The sequence below is a fragment of the Prinia subflava genome, chromosome 13, assembly GCF_021018805.1.
Source record: "Prinia subflava isolate CZ2003 ecotype Zambia chromosome 13, Cam_Psub_1.2, whole genome shotgun sequence".
Classification (NCBI taxonomy): Eukaryota; Metazoa; Chordata; class Aves; order Passeriformes; family Cisticolidae; genus Prinia; species Prinia subflava.
The window spans coordinates 17,969,517-17,987,831 of record NC_086259.1 but is presented as its reverse complement, the minus strand read 5'-3'; the positions used below and the strand labels follow the sequence as shown (position 1 = coordinate 17,987,831).

General features: G+C 45.8%; 1 protein-coding gene across 1 annotated transcript; it reads left to right on the top strand.

Annotated features, from left to right (window-relative positions):
• Positions 1 to 1,393: 1,393 nt before the first annotated feature.
• On the top strand, positions 1,394 to 14,439 carry KCNG4 (potassium voltage-gated channel modifier subfamily G member 4). The gene is made up of 2 exons (XM_063410763.1): positions 1,394 to 2,143; positions 13,654 to 14,439. The coding sequence occupies exons 1-2, from the start codon at positions 1,394 to 1,396 to the stop codon at positions 14,437 to 14,439; spliced, it is 1,536 nt and encodes a 511-aa protein (XP_063266833.1).
• Positions 14,440 to 18,315: the final 3,876 nt, after the last annotated feature.

Below are 18,315 nucleotides of genomic sequence, written 5' to 3'. Positions count from 1 at the left end.
CAGGGAGAGGGCAGGAGCCACCAGCTCTCCCTCAGCATCTCCCACCAGGAAACCCCGGGAGAGGAGCTGCCCCTCAGGACACCTTTGCTGAGCATCCCTCAGCACAACATATGTTCCACCAACACCCACGGCTGCTTTCCCCTCCCAGCAAAGAGAAGGAGGAAGAGGGAAGGGACAGCCAGCTCCCGAGCGCTCCAGGGATTTTCCATGTGATCCATGCCGGTCCGTGCCCCCGGGAGCTGCAGCCGGACCCCGCTCCGTGTGCGGCATGTGAGCATCACCTGCGGGGCAGCCGCCCCTGCTCTGCTGGTAAGTGACTTCGGGAAACTTTCCTCGCAGTGTCGGGATAGGAAAAAAAATGCTTTTATAATCTCTAGAGACTGCGGGCAAAGCCAGGTCTTTGTCCCCGAAAGGAGGCGGGGGGTGTTTCAATCGCTGCCCCTCTCCGAGCTGACAAAACACTTCGTGCCTGCTTCAACAAAGTTTTCCTCGCGGTGGGCAAAGGTTCCCCTGTAACTTCTCAGTAATTTGGGGTGGGCAAAGGTTCCCCTGTAACTTCTCAGTAATTTGGGGTGGGCAAAGGTTCCCCTGTAACTTCTCAGTAATTTGGGGTGGGCAAAGGTTACCCTGTAACTTCTCAGTAATTTGGGGTGGGCAAAGGTTCCCCTGTAACTTCTCAGTAATTTGGGGTGGGCAAAGGTTCCCCTGTAACTTCTCAGTAATTTGCGGCGGCACGATGTCGGGTTGATCACAATATTCATCACTTAGTCAGAACTTCCCCACTCGGGGCATTTTGTAAACCTCTCCCAGCCAATCCTTGCGATCCCCCCGAGAGGCAGAACGGGCTGCAGCGGGCGGCAGAGGGATCTGGGGCTGAGCAGTCCAGTTAAAGCAATTAGGAACTTCTCATCAGCTGCCGGCAGGTAATTGAGCGCTCTGTCTCTAATAACTATTAAGCAGCTTAGCTGAGTTAGCGCGTGGTTGAGGGTTTATGGAAATAAGACAGAGAAGCGACAGCGACCGGAAAATAACGAAATAAAGAGGCGGCGGTGGCCAGAGGTGCTGCGGGAAGAGCCCGAGGTGTTCCCGTGGGGGTCTGCAGGCAGCAGAGCCCGGGTAGTTGTGAATGAGGCTGGAGCTCTGTGCCTGGGTTGCCTGACAACCAATGAGGCTGCCGAGCAAAGCTCATTCACGGGCTGCAGGTTTCAGCAAGAAGCGCAGAGGTGACTTTTACTTACAAAACTCGTTAATTTGGTGATTGAGGAAGGTGGCTGGAAACACCTTTTCTCTAACAGTAACCTCTGCTGTGTTTTCTCCTCATTCCTGTGTCTTCTGGCTGGCAGATCCCCCTGCTCTGATGCCGCTCTGGATGTCCCGGTGAGAACTCTCAGAGATGCCTATTCTCTCCAGAGGCAGCGACCAAGACTACAGCAACATCAGCTACAACTCCTGCAATTCCCTGAGCCACCTCCTCCCCATCGGCGTTGAAACCCCCTCTGTCAAGGGGGTCCATTACCAGCGGGCCAGGAGGATTTACCGCCCTGACCAAGCGTCTGCAGTTGATTTAAAGACAGAGATCATGATCAATGTGGGAGGCATCAAGTACCTGCTGCCTTGGAGCACCTTGGATGAGTTTCCCCTGACCAGGCTGAGCAAACTGAAGCTTTGCAGCAGCTATGAGGAGATCATCCAGCTGTGTGACGACTACGACGAGGACACCCACGAGTTCTTCTTTGACAGGAACCCCAACGCCTTTGGGATGATTGTCAGCTTCTTGGCGGCGGGGAAGCTGATGCTCTTGAGAGACATGTGTGCCTTGTCTTTCCAGGAGGAGCTGAGGTACTGGGGCATTGAGGAGTCCAACCTGGAGAACTGCTGCTTTCGGAAACTGTTCCAGAAGCTGCAGGAGCTGGCGGAGATCCGCAGAGAAGAGGAGCTGCGGAGGAGCAAGGAGGCTTCGTGTGTCCTGGATGAGAAAACCAGGTTTGGGCAGTTCATGAACAGGCTCAGAGATATGGTGGACAATCCCCAGTCAGGACTGCCAGGAAAAGTCTTTGCTTGTCTCTCCATCCTCTTTGTGGCCACCACAGCTATCAGCCTTTGTGTGAGCACAATGCCAGACTTGAGAGCTGAAGAAGACAGGGTAAGTCAGCCCTTCTTAGCTGGTCTAAGCACAGAGTTAATGGCACAGTGTGTGACAGAAAATGCAGCAATGGCTCACATTAGTTCCATCATTTTCACGTTGATATCATATTAAGAATAAGGGGAACAAGTATGATGCTGATTTTTAGCTAAAGCACAAGAAAGCTTTTTGGACAGAGCAGATATTTCAGCTCTCCAATATAAGGCTGTTTTTCCTTCTTGAGAAGCAGCTGCCAGTGTAAGATTAACTTGTTAGCACTGAGACTCCCCAGCTGACACTGTGGAGTTTGCAAGATGCTTCACTCTCTAGTTACAGACAATCTCTCCCTTGGACACATCAGCTACAGAAATATTTCCTCTGACATTTTACTTTTAAAACAGCTGGGTATCTTCCCTTGTGATAAAACTTTCAGATGCTTAAAGGGGGAGAAATATTCATTAATTTTTATATCTTACACTTCAGTAGTTGCATAAAGATTGAAGGGTGAGAGGCAGATCAGGTATTTTTGCACATACTGATACTTAAAAGCTGTGCCTCCAAGAATCACAATTCCATGCTAAGAGAATTCTTTATTTGTCCCATATATGTGTACATATTGTAGGAGCAATACCAAGCACTATCTGAACCGTTAACTGCATTTAAACCCTTCTCAAAGAACTCATCCCCATTAATTCAGGGTAAATAAATCAAGCCTGTATCACATATGAAGGATCTTCTCTATCACACTGCTGTAAATATTTCAGCATTTAAAAGATTTATTTTTGTAATAATAGACCAGAGGAAAAGTAAGAATCCAAAGTTATTTCACATGTGGTAAACTCCAAATTCATCAAATAACCTTGACTAATCTCTGTAATGAATCCTGCACTTCATTTGCAAGTTGCCCTTCCAAAAGTGCTGAGGAAATCTGTGACAAATGAACCCCCTGCCCCAACCCCTGCTGTAAGACAAGACACTCCTCAGAGTGTCATGTACTGATGAATAAAGCCATTTTTACATTTATAGCACAGCCTGGTGTGCACAAGACAAAAACCTGTATCTGTTTTACTGCTCAAGCCGTTGGTCACAGCAGCCTTGTCATGGTTAAAATACATCCTGATATTTGATGGCTTGGAATAAAACTGAGGCTGAAATCACAGAAGGCTGAAATCTGAGACCATTCCCTGTTCCATTTTAACCCCTTGGATATTAACTCCCATTTGCTCAGGAAGGCTCCAACCTTTCAGGAACAAGCCCGGTGCTCTTGCAGCCTTCCTCAGCTATTTCTCCTTGGCTGAAAAAAGGAAAAGCTGTGCTCACAGGAAAAGCTGTTAACACTGTTCCAATGCCTCTTCCAAGGAAGTACTTTAAATATAGAACATCCTTCTTCCAGCCTGATGTACAAACATTACAAACTCTGCTCCAGCAAGTGCTTCCTACTAACTTTGTTAATGCAAGTGGCTCGATGCTTTTTTATCTCCATTTCCCAACCACTGCAGGAAAAGCTTTGATAAATAAGCCCCATGCAAAAGAATCAGCACATGAGCAGAGCTCTGCTGGATGTAAGAGGTTGTGTGTTTTAAAAACAATTTACTAAGTGAGAAAGAAAAGCATGCTGAGGGTTATAAGTGTGTCTGGGGGCTGCTGTTCCTGGATTTCCCATAAAATAAGGATGACATTACTACTTAGAGATTTGCATATATACCAGTACTTTAAAAACCAGCAAACTGCATTGAAACAAGCTCAAAGGATGGATGGTTGAAAGTGCAGGGGAGAGGATGAAGGATGAACTTGAGGAAAGGACCACATTTATCCAAATATTTGGAAGCATTCCATAATTTACAGCACCAGCCTGATGCACTTTGTCATTGTGCCCCAGAATACAGAGCATTAAAAGCCCTGTTCTTTGAATTATGTGATGTTCTGCCTCAGGAAACATAGGGGAATATATGAGACAAAATGCTCATGCCTTGTGGAAAAGCAGAGAATTTGAACTACTAACAAGCAGATTTGGCATCCCTAAATTTCCATCCCTAAATTCTTAGCCTGCAACAACTAAGATTTCTTTACTGGGATCTCAAAAGAGCATTTTATCTAGAGCTGAACAAATCACTCCATGATGTTAATTGACTAAAATCAGGACTTCTTGGCTGCAGCTGAGTCATACTTAGCAAAATCAACTCTTTGTAACTCAGAACAGTTCACTGACCTCAGAGAGTGATTCCAAGATGGGGCCACATTTACCAGCACCTGAGACCGGCATGCAGGACCTGAAATTTTTGCTTTTTGGGCTGAACACAAAGATTATTCGATATCTGTTTGCTCAGTGACAGAAAACAGTCAAATTCCTTCGCAAAGTTTCTGAACAACCTGAAATTCCACACCTGAACTCAAAGATGCCCTATCGTGAGGTTTATTCAATTCTGAGTTAAAGCTTGGCAAAAGCTCTGAGGTAAATGCCCTTAAAAGTACTGCAAGGATCCATTTTCCAATGTCACCAGCAGTGGAAATTGAATTTATCCATAGAACCCATTCTGAAAAACAGACAAAAAAGGCTTTACCTCTGCTGCTTATGTACCACTCTAGGGTCCTGTAGTTCCTCCTCACAGCCACATTAAGAGAGGGAAAACTGGCTGGGCTCCAGCTCAAGAAGGATCAGAGTCAAAAAAAAAAAAAAAAAAGGAAATAAGAAAAAAAAAAAAAAAAAAAAAAAAAAAAGGAAAAATAAGGCAAGGTGACTTGCACTTGCCTCAGTTGGCTCCGAGGCTGCTGATCCCACCCTGCAGGCACAGCAGGTTCCTCGTCCTTTCAGCAGCTGCTGAGCCAGCTCTGCTCGGAGGGGAGCAAAGCTGCCCGGGCAGGCAGAAGAGCAACCAGGAGTGCTCACCCTGCGAGGGAAAGTGAAAACTCCGCTCTGCCTCCGGGAGAGGGGTGGCAGCGAGCCAGGAGAGAGCATCTGCATCAGGGAAACCCAGTCACCCTGGAAACAGGAGGGGAGGGAGGGGGGATGCAGCTCAAAGCGAAATAAAGGAGGAGTTGTTACAAGCCACACCGTCCACACACTCCAGATTATGTCAGAGGGCGTTTAGGAACCTCCTGATGAAAGAAAACAGCGGAGATTTGGGCAAACATTTCTGTGAGTTTATCTCATAACTGCACATGCTGTGAATCCCAGACAGCAGTGCCAGGTGAGGGGTGAGCAAAAAGTTCAGCAAAAATGTGGAGTAGCAAAGCAGCAGCTCTGCTGAGCTCCAGTTTGAGTCTGACCATGAAATTAATATACAAAAGGTTTTATTATTTATGAGGGTAAGGAAAGAGTGACAAGGTTATGTTATTTAGGAGTCAAACAACAGAATTCTCACATTCTCCAGGGGAGAATACATCCTTGTGTATATCCTTGCATGTATCCTGATAATACAGCCTTGTCCATGATATTTGCACCAGTTCTTTGTGGAGCTCAAAGTGTCTTTGGTAAAAAAGCAGATTTAATATCACCAAAGTGCAGTAATCAAGGCACGTAGAAATAAAAAAAAGAGGCATATTTAGAGGTGAGGAGATCTGTTATTGATCTGAACAGGCAGCTCGAGAGAACTGCAGATCTGAGCTGGAGACCAAGCACACAGGATGGGAAAGATGAAGTGACAAAATTCATCCTCAAATGAAGACATTCAGAGCATCCCACTAGAGACAGAAGTCCCATCAAAGCCCCTGAAAGTCCCAGTCCCACACAAGAGTCACAATCAGGATCTAAGAGGGGTCACTGAAACTGCCACTGCTCAGCACATCCAACCCAAAGGGAGAAAAACATCATTACACCAGCAAGCCGTGGGGTAAAACACTGCAGAAGGGCCTGGAGAGGGAGAACACTTTGAAGTACTCTTGGGACTTTCCTTGGGATGAGATATTTCATTTAATGAGTCCCTAAAACCGGCACCCTCCAGAGAAATGACTCAGCAGAAAGGCTGCAGCAAGGTCTGTGCAGCAAATTAAGGTCAGGGGGAAGAGAACCCCCAGATATTTCCATGCCCTGACCTTGTTACTCCTAATTTTGTGTTTGCTTTTAATTGACCTTGAGAAGCTTGGAATTGCTTTAGGTATTTTATAAGACCTAATGAAAAAAATCATGATAAGCTGCAGCCACTGCTGTTTCATGTGAAGGTTTTATCCTGAAACACAGAATACTCATTTTTTTAAAAGCTTCTTTTCCTGGGATCATTTAATTATGTGAAAATCAAGTTCCTTATAAAAGAGTGAGTTTCTAGTCTCTGGTTGCATTCAGAATTCAGAAAACATGATCAGATGAGGAGAACCCAGTACTTAAGATATAGAACCACTTTTAATTTTTTTTTTAAATTCTACACCATAATTCTGGAGGCCTTGATTAGTTTTTAATGCTTAATGTTGCTGAAGTTTTCTGTATAATACTAAAGAATATTTGACTTGCACACTGGGGGAAACTGCCTAGAAACAGGTTTTCTTTAAAACTAGAATAATTTTACTTTACAGGGGGAAAATACCCAATTTATTTGCCTTATTGTGAAGAGAAAGAAAATGTAATGCTCATTTAAAGTGCAAGACTATAAAGGCCTATGTGTACATGCCTATCTATAAATACACTGCTATATACAAATGACTTGAAATTACTTGGAGCAAAATAAAGCTGGATGTGCTTTGGCTTTATTGCAGCTGCTCAAGCACTTTATTCTGGGTTCTTATCAGGTCACTTTCTGCAGACAATCCCTCTCTTAAATTGTCCGAGCATCCAGTGCACTTCTGATTTTTTTTCTGACCACTTTGATCGGTGAGGAACGCAGGAAAATGTGTTTCAGTGGAGCACCAAACCCCTCCTGCTCCAGCTGTCCTCAGCACAGCAGAACCCAGCTAATTTGTGTGCTCCATGCGCTGAATTAGATAAATTAATAATGATTGAAGAAAGGATAAATAACAAGCCATTAAACAACAGAAATCGAAATATTCATGCCTGGGACTTTGATATTTGCTTGTAAATTAATGTTTTATGGGATCTGCTTTATTCTAAGGTCAGAAACACCGGGAGCTTTGACCTTGAAATTGAACTGTTAGGTTAAAGCTCTGATTTCAGAGTTCCACATTATCAGTGACCACTTCCCAGGCATCCACCCCCAGAACTGCAGCATTCAGCACTGAGTCTGTTGTGCACAGCACTGATAAAGTTGATATCACTGAATTCCTGCTCTCCAAAAGAGCACTGCCAGCCCTCTGTGCCCCAGCTCTCTCCTCTTGCCACCCAAAATCAGGGTCTGCACAGACTGCTGACCCTCCAGGGAGGGAATGCATCCCGGGGCCAGTGCCCAGTGTTCAGAGAGCACAATTAGACATTATCTGTGTGCCTTCTCTTCATCTCCTTTTGGCTGTGTCCCAGCAGCGCCAAGGCTCCGAGCTTTGCACGCCACGCTGGGGGGGCACAGCTGCTCCAGCTGTTCCAGCTGTTCCAGCTGTTCTGCACTGGGCAGTGCCCCAACAGCTGGGCAGTGTGCCAGCACGTGTCCCTCACTGGGGATCAGGGTTTCTTGCCCCTCTTGCTGCTTTCAGGGTTGTGATTGCTACAAAAGCCTGTTCCCTCACCTGACTGCCCTCAAGGGGCTCAGCTCAGGTGAGTGTTTAATAAATGTCCTCTCTGGGAAGATGGGTGTTCCCATTCCACCTCTGGAAAACTCTGCTTGAAACTAATTTATCCTCCAAGCTCCTTCCCAGCACCTCTCAGTAGCACCAGTATCTTCCCTTAAAACAGATTCAGCTGTATTTGGGACCCTCTCTACTCCAGAGTTACAATAAGAAAGGATTTCTGCTCCAAAGATAATTTACAATACAGTGAGAAAAGGAGCAAAGAAACAGTAACAGGCAAAATGCACCGACCTGCAGCAAAATTGCTGAAGTCAGTTGAAGGTTATCCTCCCAAGCCAGATAAATTCCTTGTCATTTTGACTGTACTGCTCTTCACAGTTACAAAATTGTCTGTTAGATTCCTTGCTAGAAATACAAGAAAAAGTTCACTCTTTCACATCTTTCTGCTAACACCAACACTTTGGAGTCACCAAGTGGTTTAAATCAAATTCAGATTCTTCAGACTGACTCTGGCAGTGTTTGCAGACTAAGGACCCAAGTTTAAAAGTTATTTGTAACATTTCATTTTAGGTGCTTCTTTTATTCAGGTACTTCTATTTTAAGTACTTTTATTTAGGTGCTTTAGGTACTTCTGCCCTATAAGGGATAATTAGTTGTTGGACACAGCATACATTTCTTTCTCTGTTCTTTCTAATGTCCACATTAATACAGTATCAATATTAGTTCAGTTTCCTCAAATGTCATAGTTGTAGGAATTGTTTTGCTATGTCCAGGCTTCTTTCCCATCACGTAGGACAAGTGGGAGCTCATTGTGTTCTCAGAGTACACAGCACTGCTTTAACAAGCTCATCATTCCCTAAATCAGGTTAGAGTCTCTTCTCAGCAGGCTGTAACCTTCTGATTCTATTGCATCAGGCTGGAGCCATAAACCCAGGTGCTGATGTGATCCATAACACGGGGTTTTCAGGCTCTCCCTCCCCGTCATTTGATTCAGCAGAGCGTGGTTTAATTATTCAAATAGCAGCGTCAATGCGGCCGCAGTGATTCAGCAGTACCTGCAGCACTGCAGGATCCTGGAGCTCAGGTAGGCAGGGTTGGCACCACATCTCCCAACCAAACCATCACCTCACAGCCAAAAAGGGATTTCTGCCCTGTGTCTGTTCATTCCCTGCTCCCAACAGGGTAAGAACAGCTTGGAGCCAGCTGGGTGGCTCAGATCCTACACCCAGGTCTTGCTGTGCCTCTGCTCCCTCCTAACCCTTCTCTAGACCTGCAGCCTCTCCTGAATTCCCACTGCTCTGTGAGCGGGCAAGGGCAAGAACCAAAGCTCGTTTTTTCATCATCCCATTGGTTTGTACTTTTCACACACAGGGAATTGCTCAGGGAGAAGCTCTAGACCAGGACACACTGCCCAGGTATGACTGAGAAGTGCAAAATATCTGCAAGACAGCCCCAAACCCAGGAAACAGCAGCCTTGGGCTTAGGGAGGGAAATTCCTGCCAGTTTTACTTCCAAACCCTGCACCTGGAGGGCTGGGTGATTTTGGCCAAAGGGGCAGGCTGCAGGAGGAGCAGCCCTGCTGGGACAAGTGCTGGACAGCACAAGGTGGCAGAAGGCAGCTCGGGAGCCCAGCACAGGCTGAGCCCATCTGCTGCCACTCCAGTGGGCACTGCCCTCTGTCCACAGGGCAGAGCAAGGGTCTGAGCAGCAACCTGGCTGTGCCAAGCAAAACCTGCCCCTGCCAGGAGAAATTCAGCAGATGTGAACTGTGACCTTGCACCAGGCACGCTCCTGGTGTGAACAGTGACACTCTGGCAGCCTGTCCTTCCACTGCAGAGGGACAAGGTGGTGCAGGTCCTGTGTGCAAGGAAACTCCTCCAGCACTCCAATAGGATGGAGCAGGTGCTCCCTGAGCTCCTTCCCTGCCTGGTTCTGGCTCTGTTGGGTGTGGGTCACTGAGCACCAGGACAGCCTCTCCTCGGGAGCCATTGCTGCTGCAGCTCGGGCAGGGCTGGCTGGAGCAGGGCTCAGGTCCCTGCAGCCCGTTGCTCATTTGTTTTATGATGATGAGCCAGCTGGTGCCCATCAATGCCCTGGAAATAACAGTGTTTGCATGCAGGGCTGCAGTCATGATTTCTAGCTGGGTTCAAGGACTTTTATCAGCTTGGCTTCATCCATAACACGAGATTCCTTTCTCACAAGTGTGCTGTGTAAGTAACACATGTACCTTGTGCTGAGGTATACATTGATTTCCACTCTAAAGCTCTGGAAACATGACATGATTCTGAAATAATCCAGATACTGATCAAGCTGTGCTCATTAGCAAAGTGTTCTGTGAACACTGGAGGAACTTTTGCTATTTAACTTGAGAGTAGATCATTTGACACAAGCACTTGGAATCACTGACACCATCCTGAGCAGAGTTCCCTGGCAAGCACAGGATGGAGAGCATGGGAAATGCTGTAGTTTTGCTTGTTTTACCTCCCAGACTCCACCCTGTTTAGAGATTGTGGGAAATCCCAAATTACACACCACAGAAAACAGGCTCAGATTGCTGCCAATAAACTTCCACTTAGAGTCAATCACACCCAGGGCAGAAAGTTGGTACCTATCCAATTTTATCCTCACACAGCTCAGCACTGCACTCCCAACAGAATTGGAACAACAGGATTTCTTTCCTCATTGTACTTCAGATTAAGAGGGAATAAAGGGTAAATACTCACTGAAAAACGTATTGGGGTAAATGTTTGACAGTAGGAAACTCACTGGTGGATCAGATAATGATTCAGAACAAGTTTTTCAAAGCATGTTTTAATTGTCAATTATCTTAGGGTGCAGACAGGTGGGACACAAGTGACACAGAGCAGACCCTGGTGGTGTCATGCAATTATTCAACACTAATAAAGTTTTTCCTTGTCTAGAACACATTAAAAAAGTGGACAGCATCTGGAAACCAGCATGGATAGATGAGAGATGTATGCTGCAGGGGAAATTCTGATTCAGTCTCCCTGTGCATAACTAAAATTATTGATGCTTGTGAAGATATTATTTTCACTAGATGAGATTTATACCTGTTGTAAGTTAGCCTAGTGCTGCATAACTCTGGGATCTGATTTTGTTTGTTATCCTGGATGTCATTACACTTCAGTTAATGTTTCCTGGCAAACTAAGAGGCCAGGAAATTTGTCTCTTTTTATCTTGTGAGTGGCACATATCTCAAGCACATTTATCTGGAGTGCACAATCAGTGAATAAATTTCTTTTTTGCTGCCCCATCCCTGGAAGTATCCAAGGGCAGGTTGGACAGGGCTTGGAGCCACCTGGTCTTTGAGCTACATTCTACCCAAACCAAATTCTGGGATTCTGTGAGTGGAAAACAGAAGGCAGAGAGTTGCCTTGGGCAGCTCTTTCCTCTGGCTGTTGAGGGAACTGGGTTAACTGGGTTCAGTACTGCTGTTTTTCTATTCTATTATGAACCTACTTTTTTTTTTCCCTATTTAAAGATAATTTAACAGAAATACCCTAAAATGAGCAATCTCACTGTAACACCCTAAACTCCAGCACATCAGAGAACATGGAAAATAAGCCACTCTCTTATACACCAGAGGGAGATAATCAAAAGGAAGCTTGAATTTTTTTACTATCTCTGGTGGTAGAGGAGTTTGAAACAACTCCTCTGCTCCTTTGAGGTAGTTTATAAATCTAAGAAACCACTCAATATTTCAGGCACCAGGCTCAGTATATATCTTTTTACACACAAAATATTGTTTCGTTCATTGCTGAGCCAAATGCTCATTTCATACAGAAGATCAATACCAGGCACTCATTTTATTACATTTATATCATAGGTTGTAGAATTTCTGCTGGAGGCAAGTTCCATAAATCCTGATAAATCCTTGCATTGTTGAAAAGTAAATCTGCAGGATGAAGAAAGTATAAAGAGTTACATACTCACTGCTGGGCCTGTCATAACTGCTCTCCCATCAAAGTCAGTGACAGGTTGAATTGAGATTGATGTCAATGGTTTTGTTGAAAAAGCCCTCCCAAAATAGGCTGTGGTCAGTTATAAATAAAACCTCATTTTCTCCTCTTGCTCACAGTCAGCACCACACCAGCTCGGAGCTTTTAGAGCTTCCACTCCACCATGAGCAAAACTGCAGCAGGAGGAGAAAGAGCTCAGTGAAGATTTGACTCAAAGATCCAGAAATAAACCCCCAGAATTCTGCTTTAATTAATGGTGAGGTCAAGGGAGGGAGTTTGTTGTGGTTTGTGTTGGCAGGTGCTGAACACCAGAATATCCAAATGTGTCTGGTTTGTTCAGAAAGAGGAATTGTATTGAAGCTGTTGTGGCACAAAGATTTCTTTATCGGACATTTAGGCAAAAAAATCCTTTCATGGATCAGGGTATTTGAGCCATACTGAAAGTAACTAACAGGAACGTGGTGGCAAAAATGAAATCTGCCACTGACACAAGGGCATCAGTATTTTGGTGAGAGCAGAGGTTTGAAATCAGTGTGTTCTGCCTGTTCTTTGGACAACAGTTCTGAGAGCCACATAAAACACTGAGGTGTAAAAATCCTCAAAACTACTGGGAAAAACAGAAATTGGCTTTGGTGGTTGATATTTCCTTCCCCCCTTATTTCAATATTTGCTGCTTTTGAACAGGATATTCAAAGGGATGAAGAATGTTTGAAGATACTGATATTAGAGAGGGATATTCTGTATAAATCAAGTCAGGTGCATTCCATAATATATACAAATGTTCCTAATACATAAAACATTCACATATAAACTCTTGGGATGAAATCCATCTCCCAGTGTGAAGTCAGTGAGCATGTTCTCATTATGCTGACAGCATAAATTGCCCTCACTAAGTAAATATACATTTCCATAGGGAATACTGAGGTCACTTAAGGTGGCAGGAATTAAAAATCTCCCAAACAGTCTCTACATTGCTACACCTTGAAATTTCACACTCAGTTCAAAAGACACTCTACATCTCAATGGTTAAATCTTCCAGTGAACAAAATTCTTTTTCTTCTATTTTCTAAGGAAGGAATAGGGAAAACCCCATGATGACCTGAGAGCAATGTCACCTGCAAATGTCTAAAGGCAAATAAATAACAGATGTACTGGTAATTCAGCCCAGCTAACAAAAAACTGAATAAACCTTGATGGGAACAATGAATAATTCACAGGCCACATCACTGGAGTGAGCAGAGGCAGGTCTGTGCAGAGTCCAGGCTGCACTGTACCAATAATTCAGGGCTCAGGAAGAGTGAGCATAACACAACTGCTGATTGCAGGCAATCCCATCGAGCCCAGTCAGCAGCTCTGCAGGCATCAATGCACTCCACTGACTGCAAATGGAGCCACAGCCTGACCCTGCCTGAAGAGCCCTGGCAGGGCCAAACCTTCATTAGCTTCTGTGGTGTTTCATTTTAGGGGTAAAATATGGGCTCGACAGCTTACTGTGCAGAAAGGAAAAATCCCCAAATGGTGCTACAGAGCTAAATTGATCTGAGGGTTGGGCAAGGTAAAACATGCTCCTGAAGGGGAACCTCTGCTGGCCAGTTCTGTAACACAGAAAGACTTGTTGCTCCCAAGTGCAGCAGAAAGTGGGATTTTTTCAGGACTTACAGCCTGCATGCCAGGACTTTACACACAGATGGGTGTCATTGAAGCAGGTTGGAAGAAGCAGCACAGTAAAATGAGGCAGGTAGGTAGATCTGTTTGTTCAGCTGTCTCATGTGCTCAATATTCTCTGTACACAACCGAAGGACAGCTGCCACACTACCTGTGAGCTGGGGCTTGTTTATCTCTGGTGCCAGTGACTCAGGCAGATCCATATTGCTTCTCCCTCAGTGTTTTCTGGATGCTGGCTCACAGACTGTTCTTTTGTTTATTTCCCTCTCTGCTTTGTGCCAGGGCGAGTGTTCCCAGAAGTGCTATTACATCTTTGTCATCGAGACCATCTGCGTGGCTTGGTTCTCCCTGGAGTTCTGCCTCCGCTTCATCCAGGCCAGGAGCAAGTGTCAGTTCTTCAAAGGCCCCCTGAACATCATCGACTTCCTGGCCATTTCCCCTTACTACGCCTCGCTCATCTTCTCAGAGGACGACCCCGGCGAGGAGGAGGACAGGCCGAGCAGCAACACGTACCTGGAGAAGGTGGGGCTGGTGCTGCGGGTGCTACGTGCCTTGAGGATCCTGTACGTGATGCGCCTTGCCCGGCACTCCCTGGGCCTGCAGACGCTGGGCCTCACCGTGCGCAAGTGCACGCGGGAGTTCGGGCTGCTGCTGCTCTTCCTCTGCGTGGCCGTCACCCTCTTCTCCCCCCTGGTGTACCTGGCCGAGAACGAGTCCGGCAGGGTGCTGGAGTTCACCAGCATCCCCGCCTCGTACTGGTGGGCCATCATCTCCATGACCACCGTGGGCTACGGGGACATGGTGCCGCGCAGCGTGCCGGGACAGATGGTGGCTCTCAGCAGCATCCTCAGCGGGATCCTCATCATGTCCTTCCCCGCCACCTCCATCTTCCACACCTTCTCCCACTCCTACTCCCAGCTGCGCAAGGAGCACGAGCGGCTGCAGTCGCGGCTGAGCCGGGCCAAGAGCGCCAACCGCCCCGGAGAGAGCGACACCCTCAACGAGACAGACAGCCTGGCGCTGGAGGGGCAGGGCTCGCCCATCAAATACATCTACACGGGGAACTGAGAGTGGGAAACCTCAAATACATCTGGAGCACCCCTCAAGTACCTCTACACAGGGAACTGAGAGTGGAGAAACCTGCAAATACATCTACATAGGGAATTGGGAATGGCCTCCCATATTAAATACATCTACAGAGGGGACTGAGAGTGGGGAAACCCCAAATACATCTACACAGGGAACTGAGAGTGGAGAAACCCTAAAATACATCTACGTGGGGTACTGAACCTGGCCTGCCCCATCAAATACATCTACACGGGGAACTGAGAGTGGGGAAACCTCAAATACATCTGGAGCACTCCTCAAATACATCTACACAGGGAACTGAACCTGGCCTCCCCCATCAAATACATCTACACAGGGAACTGGGAATGGCCTCCCATATTAAATACATCTACACAGGGAACTGAGAGTGGGGAAACCTCAAATACATCTGGAGCACCCCTCAAGTACCTCTACACAGGGAACTGAGAGTGGAGAAACCTGCAAATACATCTACACAGGGAACTGAGAGTGGAGAAACCCTAAAATACATCTACATGGGGTACTGAACCTGGCCTGCCCCATCAAATACATCTACACGGGGAATTGAGAGTGGAGAAACCTCAAATACATCTACATGGGGAACTGAGAGTGGAGAAACCCTTAAATACATCTACACAGGGAACTGGGAATGGAGAAACCTGCAAATACATCTACACGGGGAACTGAGAGTGGGGAAACCCCAAATACATCTACACAGGGAACTGAACCTGGCCTCCCCCATCAAATACATCTACACGGGGAACTGAGAGTGGAGAAACCTCAAATACATCTACATGGGGTACTGAACCTGGCCTGCCCCATCAAATACATCTACACAGGGAACTGAGAGTGGGGAAATCCTTAAACACATCTACACAGGGAACTGAGGGTGGAGAAACCCTCAAAGATATTTATACAGGGAACTGGGAATGGAGAAACCCCCAAATACATCCACACAGGGAACAGAGAGTGGAGAAACCTCAAATACACCTACACGGGGAACTGAGATTTTAGAAACCCTCAAATACATCTGGAGCACCCCTCAAATACATCTACATGGGGAACTGAGAGTGGAGGCCCATCAAATACATCTACACAGGGAACTGAGGATGGAGAAACCTCAAATACATCTACAGGGGAACTGGGAATTGAGAAACCCTCAAATACATCCACACGGGGAGCTGAGAATGGAGTCCCATCAAATACTTCCACAAAGGGAACTGAGCCTGGCCTGGGGAGTTCCCAAAAACGCCGACAGAAACGTGCACATGTGTGTGTCAGCAAAATACACAAAGCAAAGCAACAGCATAGGTTACAGTGCTATCCCCTCTCCTAGCTTAGGTATGAGCAGCAGCCAACCCAACAGAGCCAGCTTCAAAAAATCCCCATGGAGCTGGTGGTTGGGAGAATGTAAAAAATCAGAGTTTATTCAGTGATAAATGCTCATTCTTCTCTATGACTACTAAGAATAAACCTTGTCTCTACCACTCATGCATCTTGCTGAATACCTAATACTGAATGAGTAACAAACAAACCAGCTTCCGTTGGCACAAACACACTTGTTATTTTATTTGCCTTTGAGTTTCCAGCGTTCTTGCAGTGAATATCCTGAGCCAGGCGTTAGGACACATTCTTTCAGGGCTACACCCCAGTGTGGTTATCCACAAGCTCATCCACCAGGCATACAGATACAAATCCGAATTCTGTATTTAAAGCCAGTAACAAGCTTAAAATAAAACCGCTGTGTGTGACAGCTTTAAAGTTTGCCTGTAGCCAGACGATCAATCTGTACCTAACAAATTGCACTGCTTTGTATAAAACACATACTGTTTGCAAGAGCATTCGCTTGAAATGCAGTTGTGGTCTGCAGACTGTCAACATATCACACTAGACAGCAAAAGTCTTCAAACTTCTTTTTCATATAATTATTTAAAATAAAAATGAGGAATAAAAAAAAGCCCAAGCTTACTGACTGTATCAAAAAGCCTCGGTGTTTTATTTTTCTGTTGAATGGTGATGGTTTCTCCAGGAGAAAGATACAAACAGACTTCTTGAAAATGTGATGATAGCTCAGAAGTATCCAAAGGTATAAATAATGAAGAGTGAGGGGAATGATTGCCAGAAGGGCAGTGGAAGTGATTTCCTGATAGGAATGGACGATGTCCCGTTGGGATACCCATGTACAGCCAGAAGGAAGCAACAGGGCCTTGCAGAGGTCAGCAATGCTCCCTGAAGGATTGACTGGATGGTTTTGTACAGTTTGGCCCATAAGATGCTTTGAATGTGGCCAGTGAGTTCCACACAGGTGACAAGAGCCAGGTGTGCACAGACACCTGTGTGTTCAGGGCCCGTGTCACCCGCAGTGTGAGAACCCCACAGGGCTCTGACACATTGAATTTCAGGTATGTATTTAAGCACTGAGATTAATCAAGGCCTAAACCAGTTTTTAATCAGATTTTCAGCTTTCATCACTCCATCTCTTAAATCTTGCCAAGGTCCCCAATGTCCCTGTGATGGGGCAAAGCTCAAATGACCATTCACCAGGGCCAGCTCTTGGCAGGCACCACTCCTGCCCAGCCTGGTGCCACTGGGAGCCCGGGGACACTTCCAGGCACTGCCCCATCTCCACCTGGACATCCAAACCCGTCACCTGCAGATCTTCCTGCAGGATTTGGGAGCCTTGCTCCCCTCCCTCCTGCACAGCTGAAGTGGAGAAAAGCACAGTTGTTGGCACAGCTGGGATGACGTGACTGGAATTAATCTCTTGGGTTTATCTTGCTACTGACCTTATGATTCCAACCAGAGAAACTGCAGCGGATTATTCATGGGGATGTTCCAACACAAGAGGAACAAGTTGACTTTAGATGACAGGCATTTACATTTGCCCCATTAAATGTGCAATTTCTGCTGGTTTATGCCCAAGTCCATCTGATTTTTTTTATTTTTCACAATTAGTTTTGATTTTGGTTTTTTGTGGGTTTTTTGTTTGTTTGTTTTCCCTTTTTTTCCCCCTTTTTTTCCTGGCAATTCTCTACAGTAAGTCCAGTGAGAGGATAAATCAGACAAAATCCTGGTCTGGATTATGAAGCAGACCTCTCCAGGGTCCTGTGCCTGGTGATGCCACCTGCATTTCCCTGGAGATTCTGGTCTGGCAGTGCCAAATCCAGTGCTTGCTCCTGCTGGCTGGTGGCTGCTGGAACACAAATCCTGATGCAGAATTGCTGCAGCTTTTGAAAAACACTTCTCGCACTGACACACACTCAGGAGACACAATCAGGTAGGGCAGTGCTTTGGTTTTTTCCAGGTAATAATTTCCTTATTAGATCAGGAGTTAGTTCAACATATTTGTACATAAAATCAGCCCAGCCACGTGGTTCTAAAATGATGATATCTGATGAAATATTGGGAGTTTTACTGCTCAAGTGCTTCTACCACCTCCCAGTCCAACAGGTTGTGTGAGGTAGGTGGGACTGTGGACAGGGACAGAAATCCAAACCCTGACTCAGCCAAGTGTTTAACCCGTGTGGGTTCCAAAACACAACCCAAGGATGTGCTGAATAATGGAGTTAAAACAAACAAACAAAGCACCAGTGCTTGACAGAGATGTGAGTGTTTGCACTTCCACCAGAATCTGCACCACCACTCCTATTTCTGATTTTAACTCAAATCTCCTCTAAGAGCTGGGTCTGAAAGAAAGAAGTCCTGCGTGATTCATTGTCTTACAGGGGAGGGGAAAATATGTTAGGAGGAACATTTAGTGCGCTGTAACTCCAGTGAGTAACAAATTCAGAACAAGCAGTTACAATTAGCAGACACTGTTGTTGCCAAGATCGTATCATTTCCTAACCAGATTTAATT

Bases quoted from the DNA above. Each gene is read 5' to 3' on its own strand.
- KCNG4 (XM_063410763.1), top strand. From the start codon at position 1,394: ATGCCTATTCTCTCCAGAGGCAGCGACCAAGACTACAGCAACATCAGC. The intron at 2,144-13,653 runs GTAAGTCAGCCC...GCTTTGTGCCAG, and splicing joins TGAGAGCTGAAGAAGACAGG to GGCGAGTGTTCCCAGAAGTG.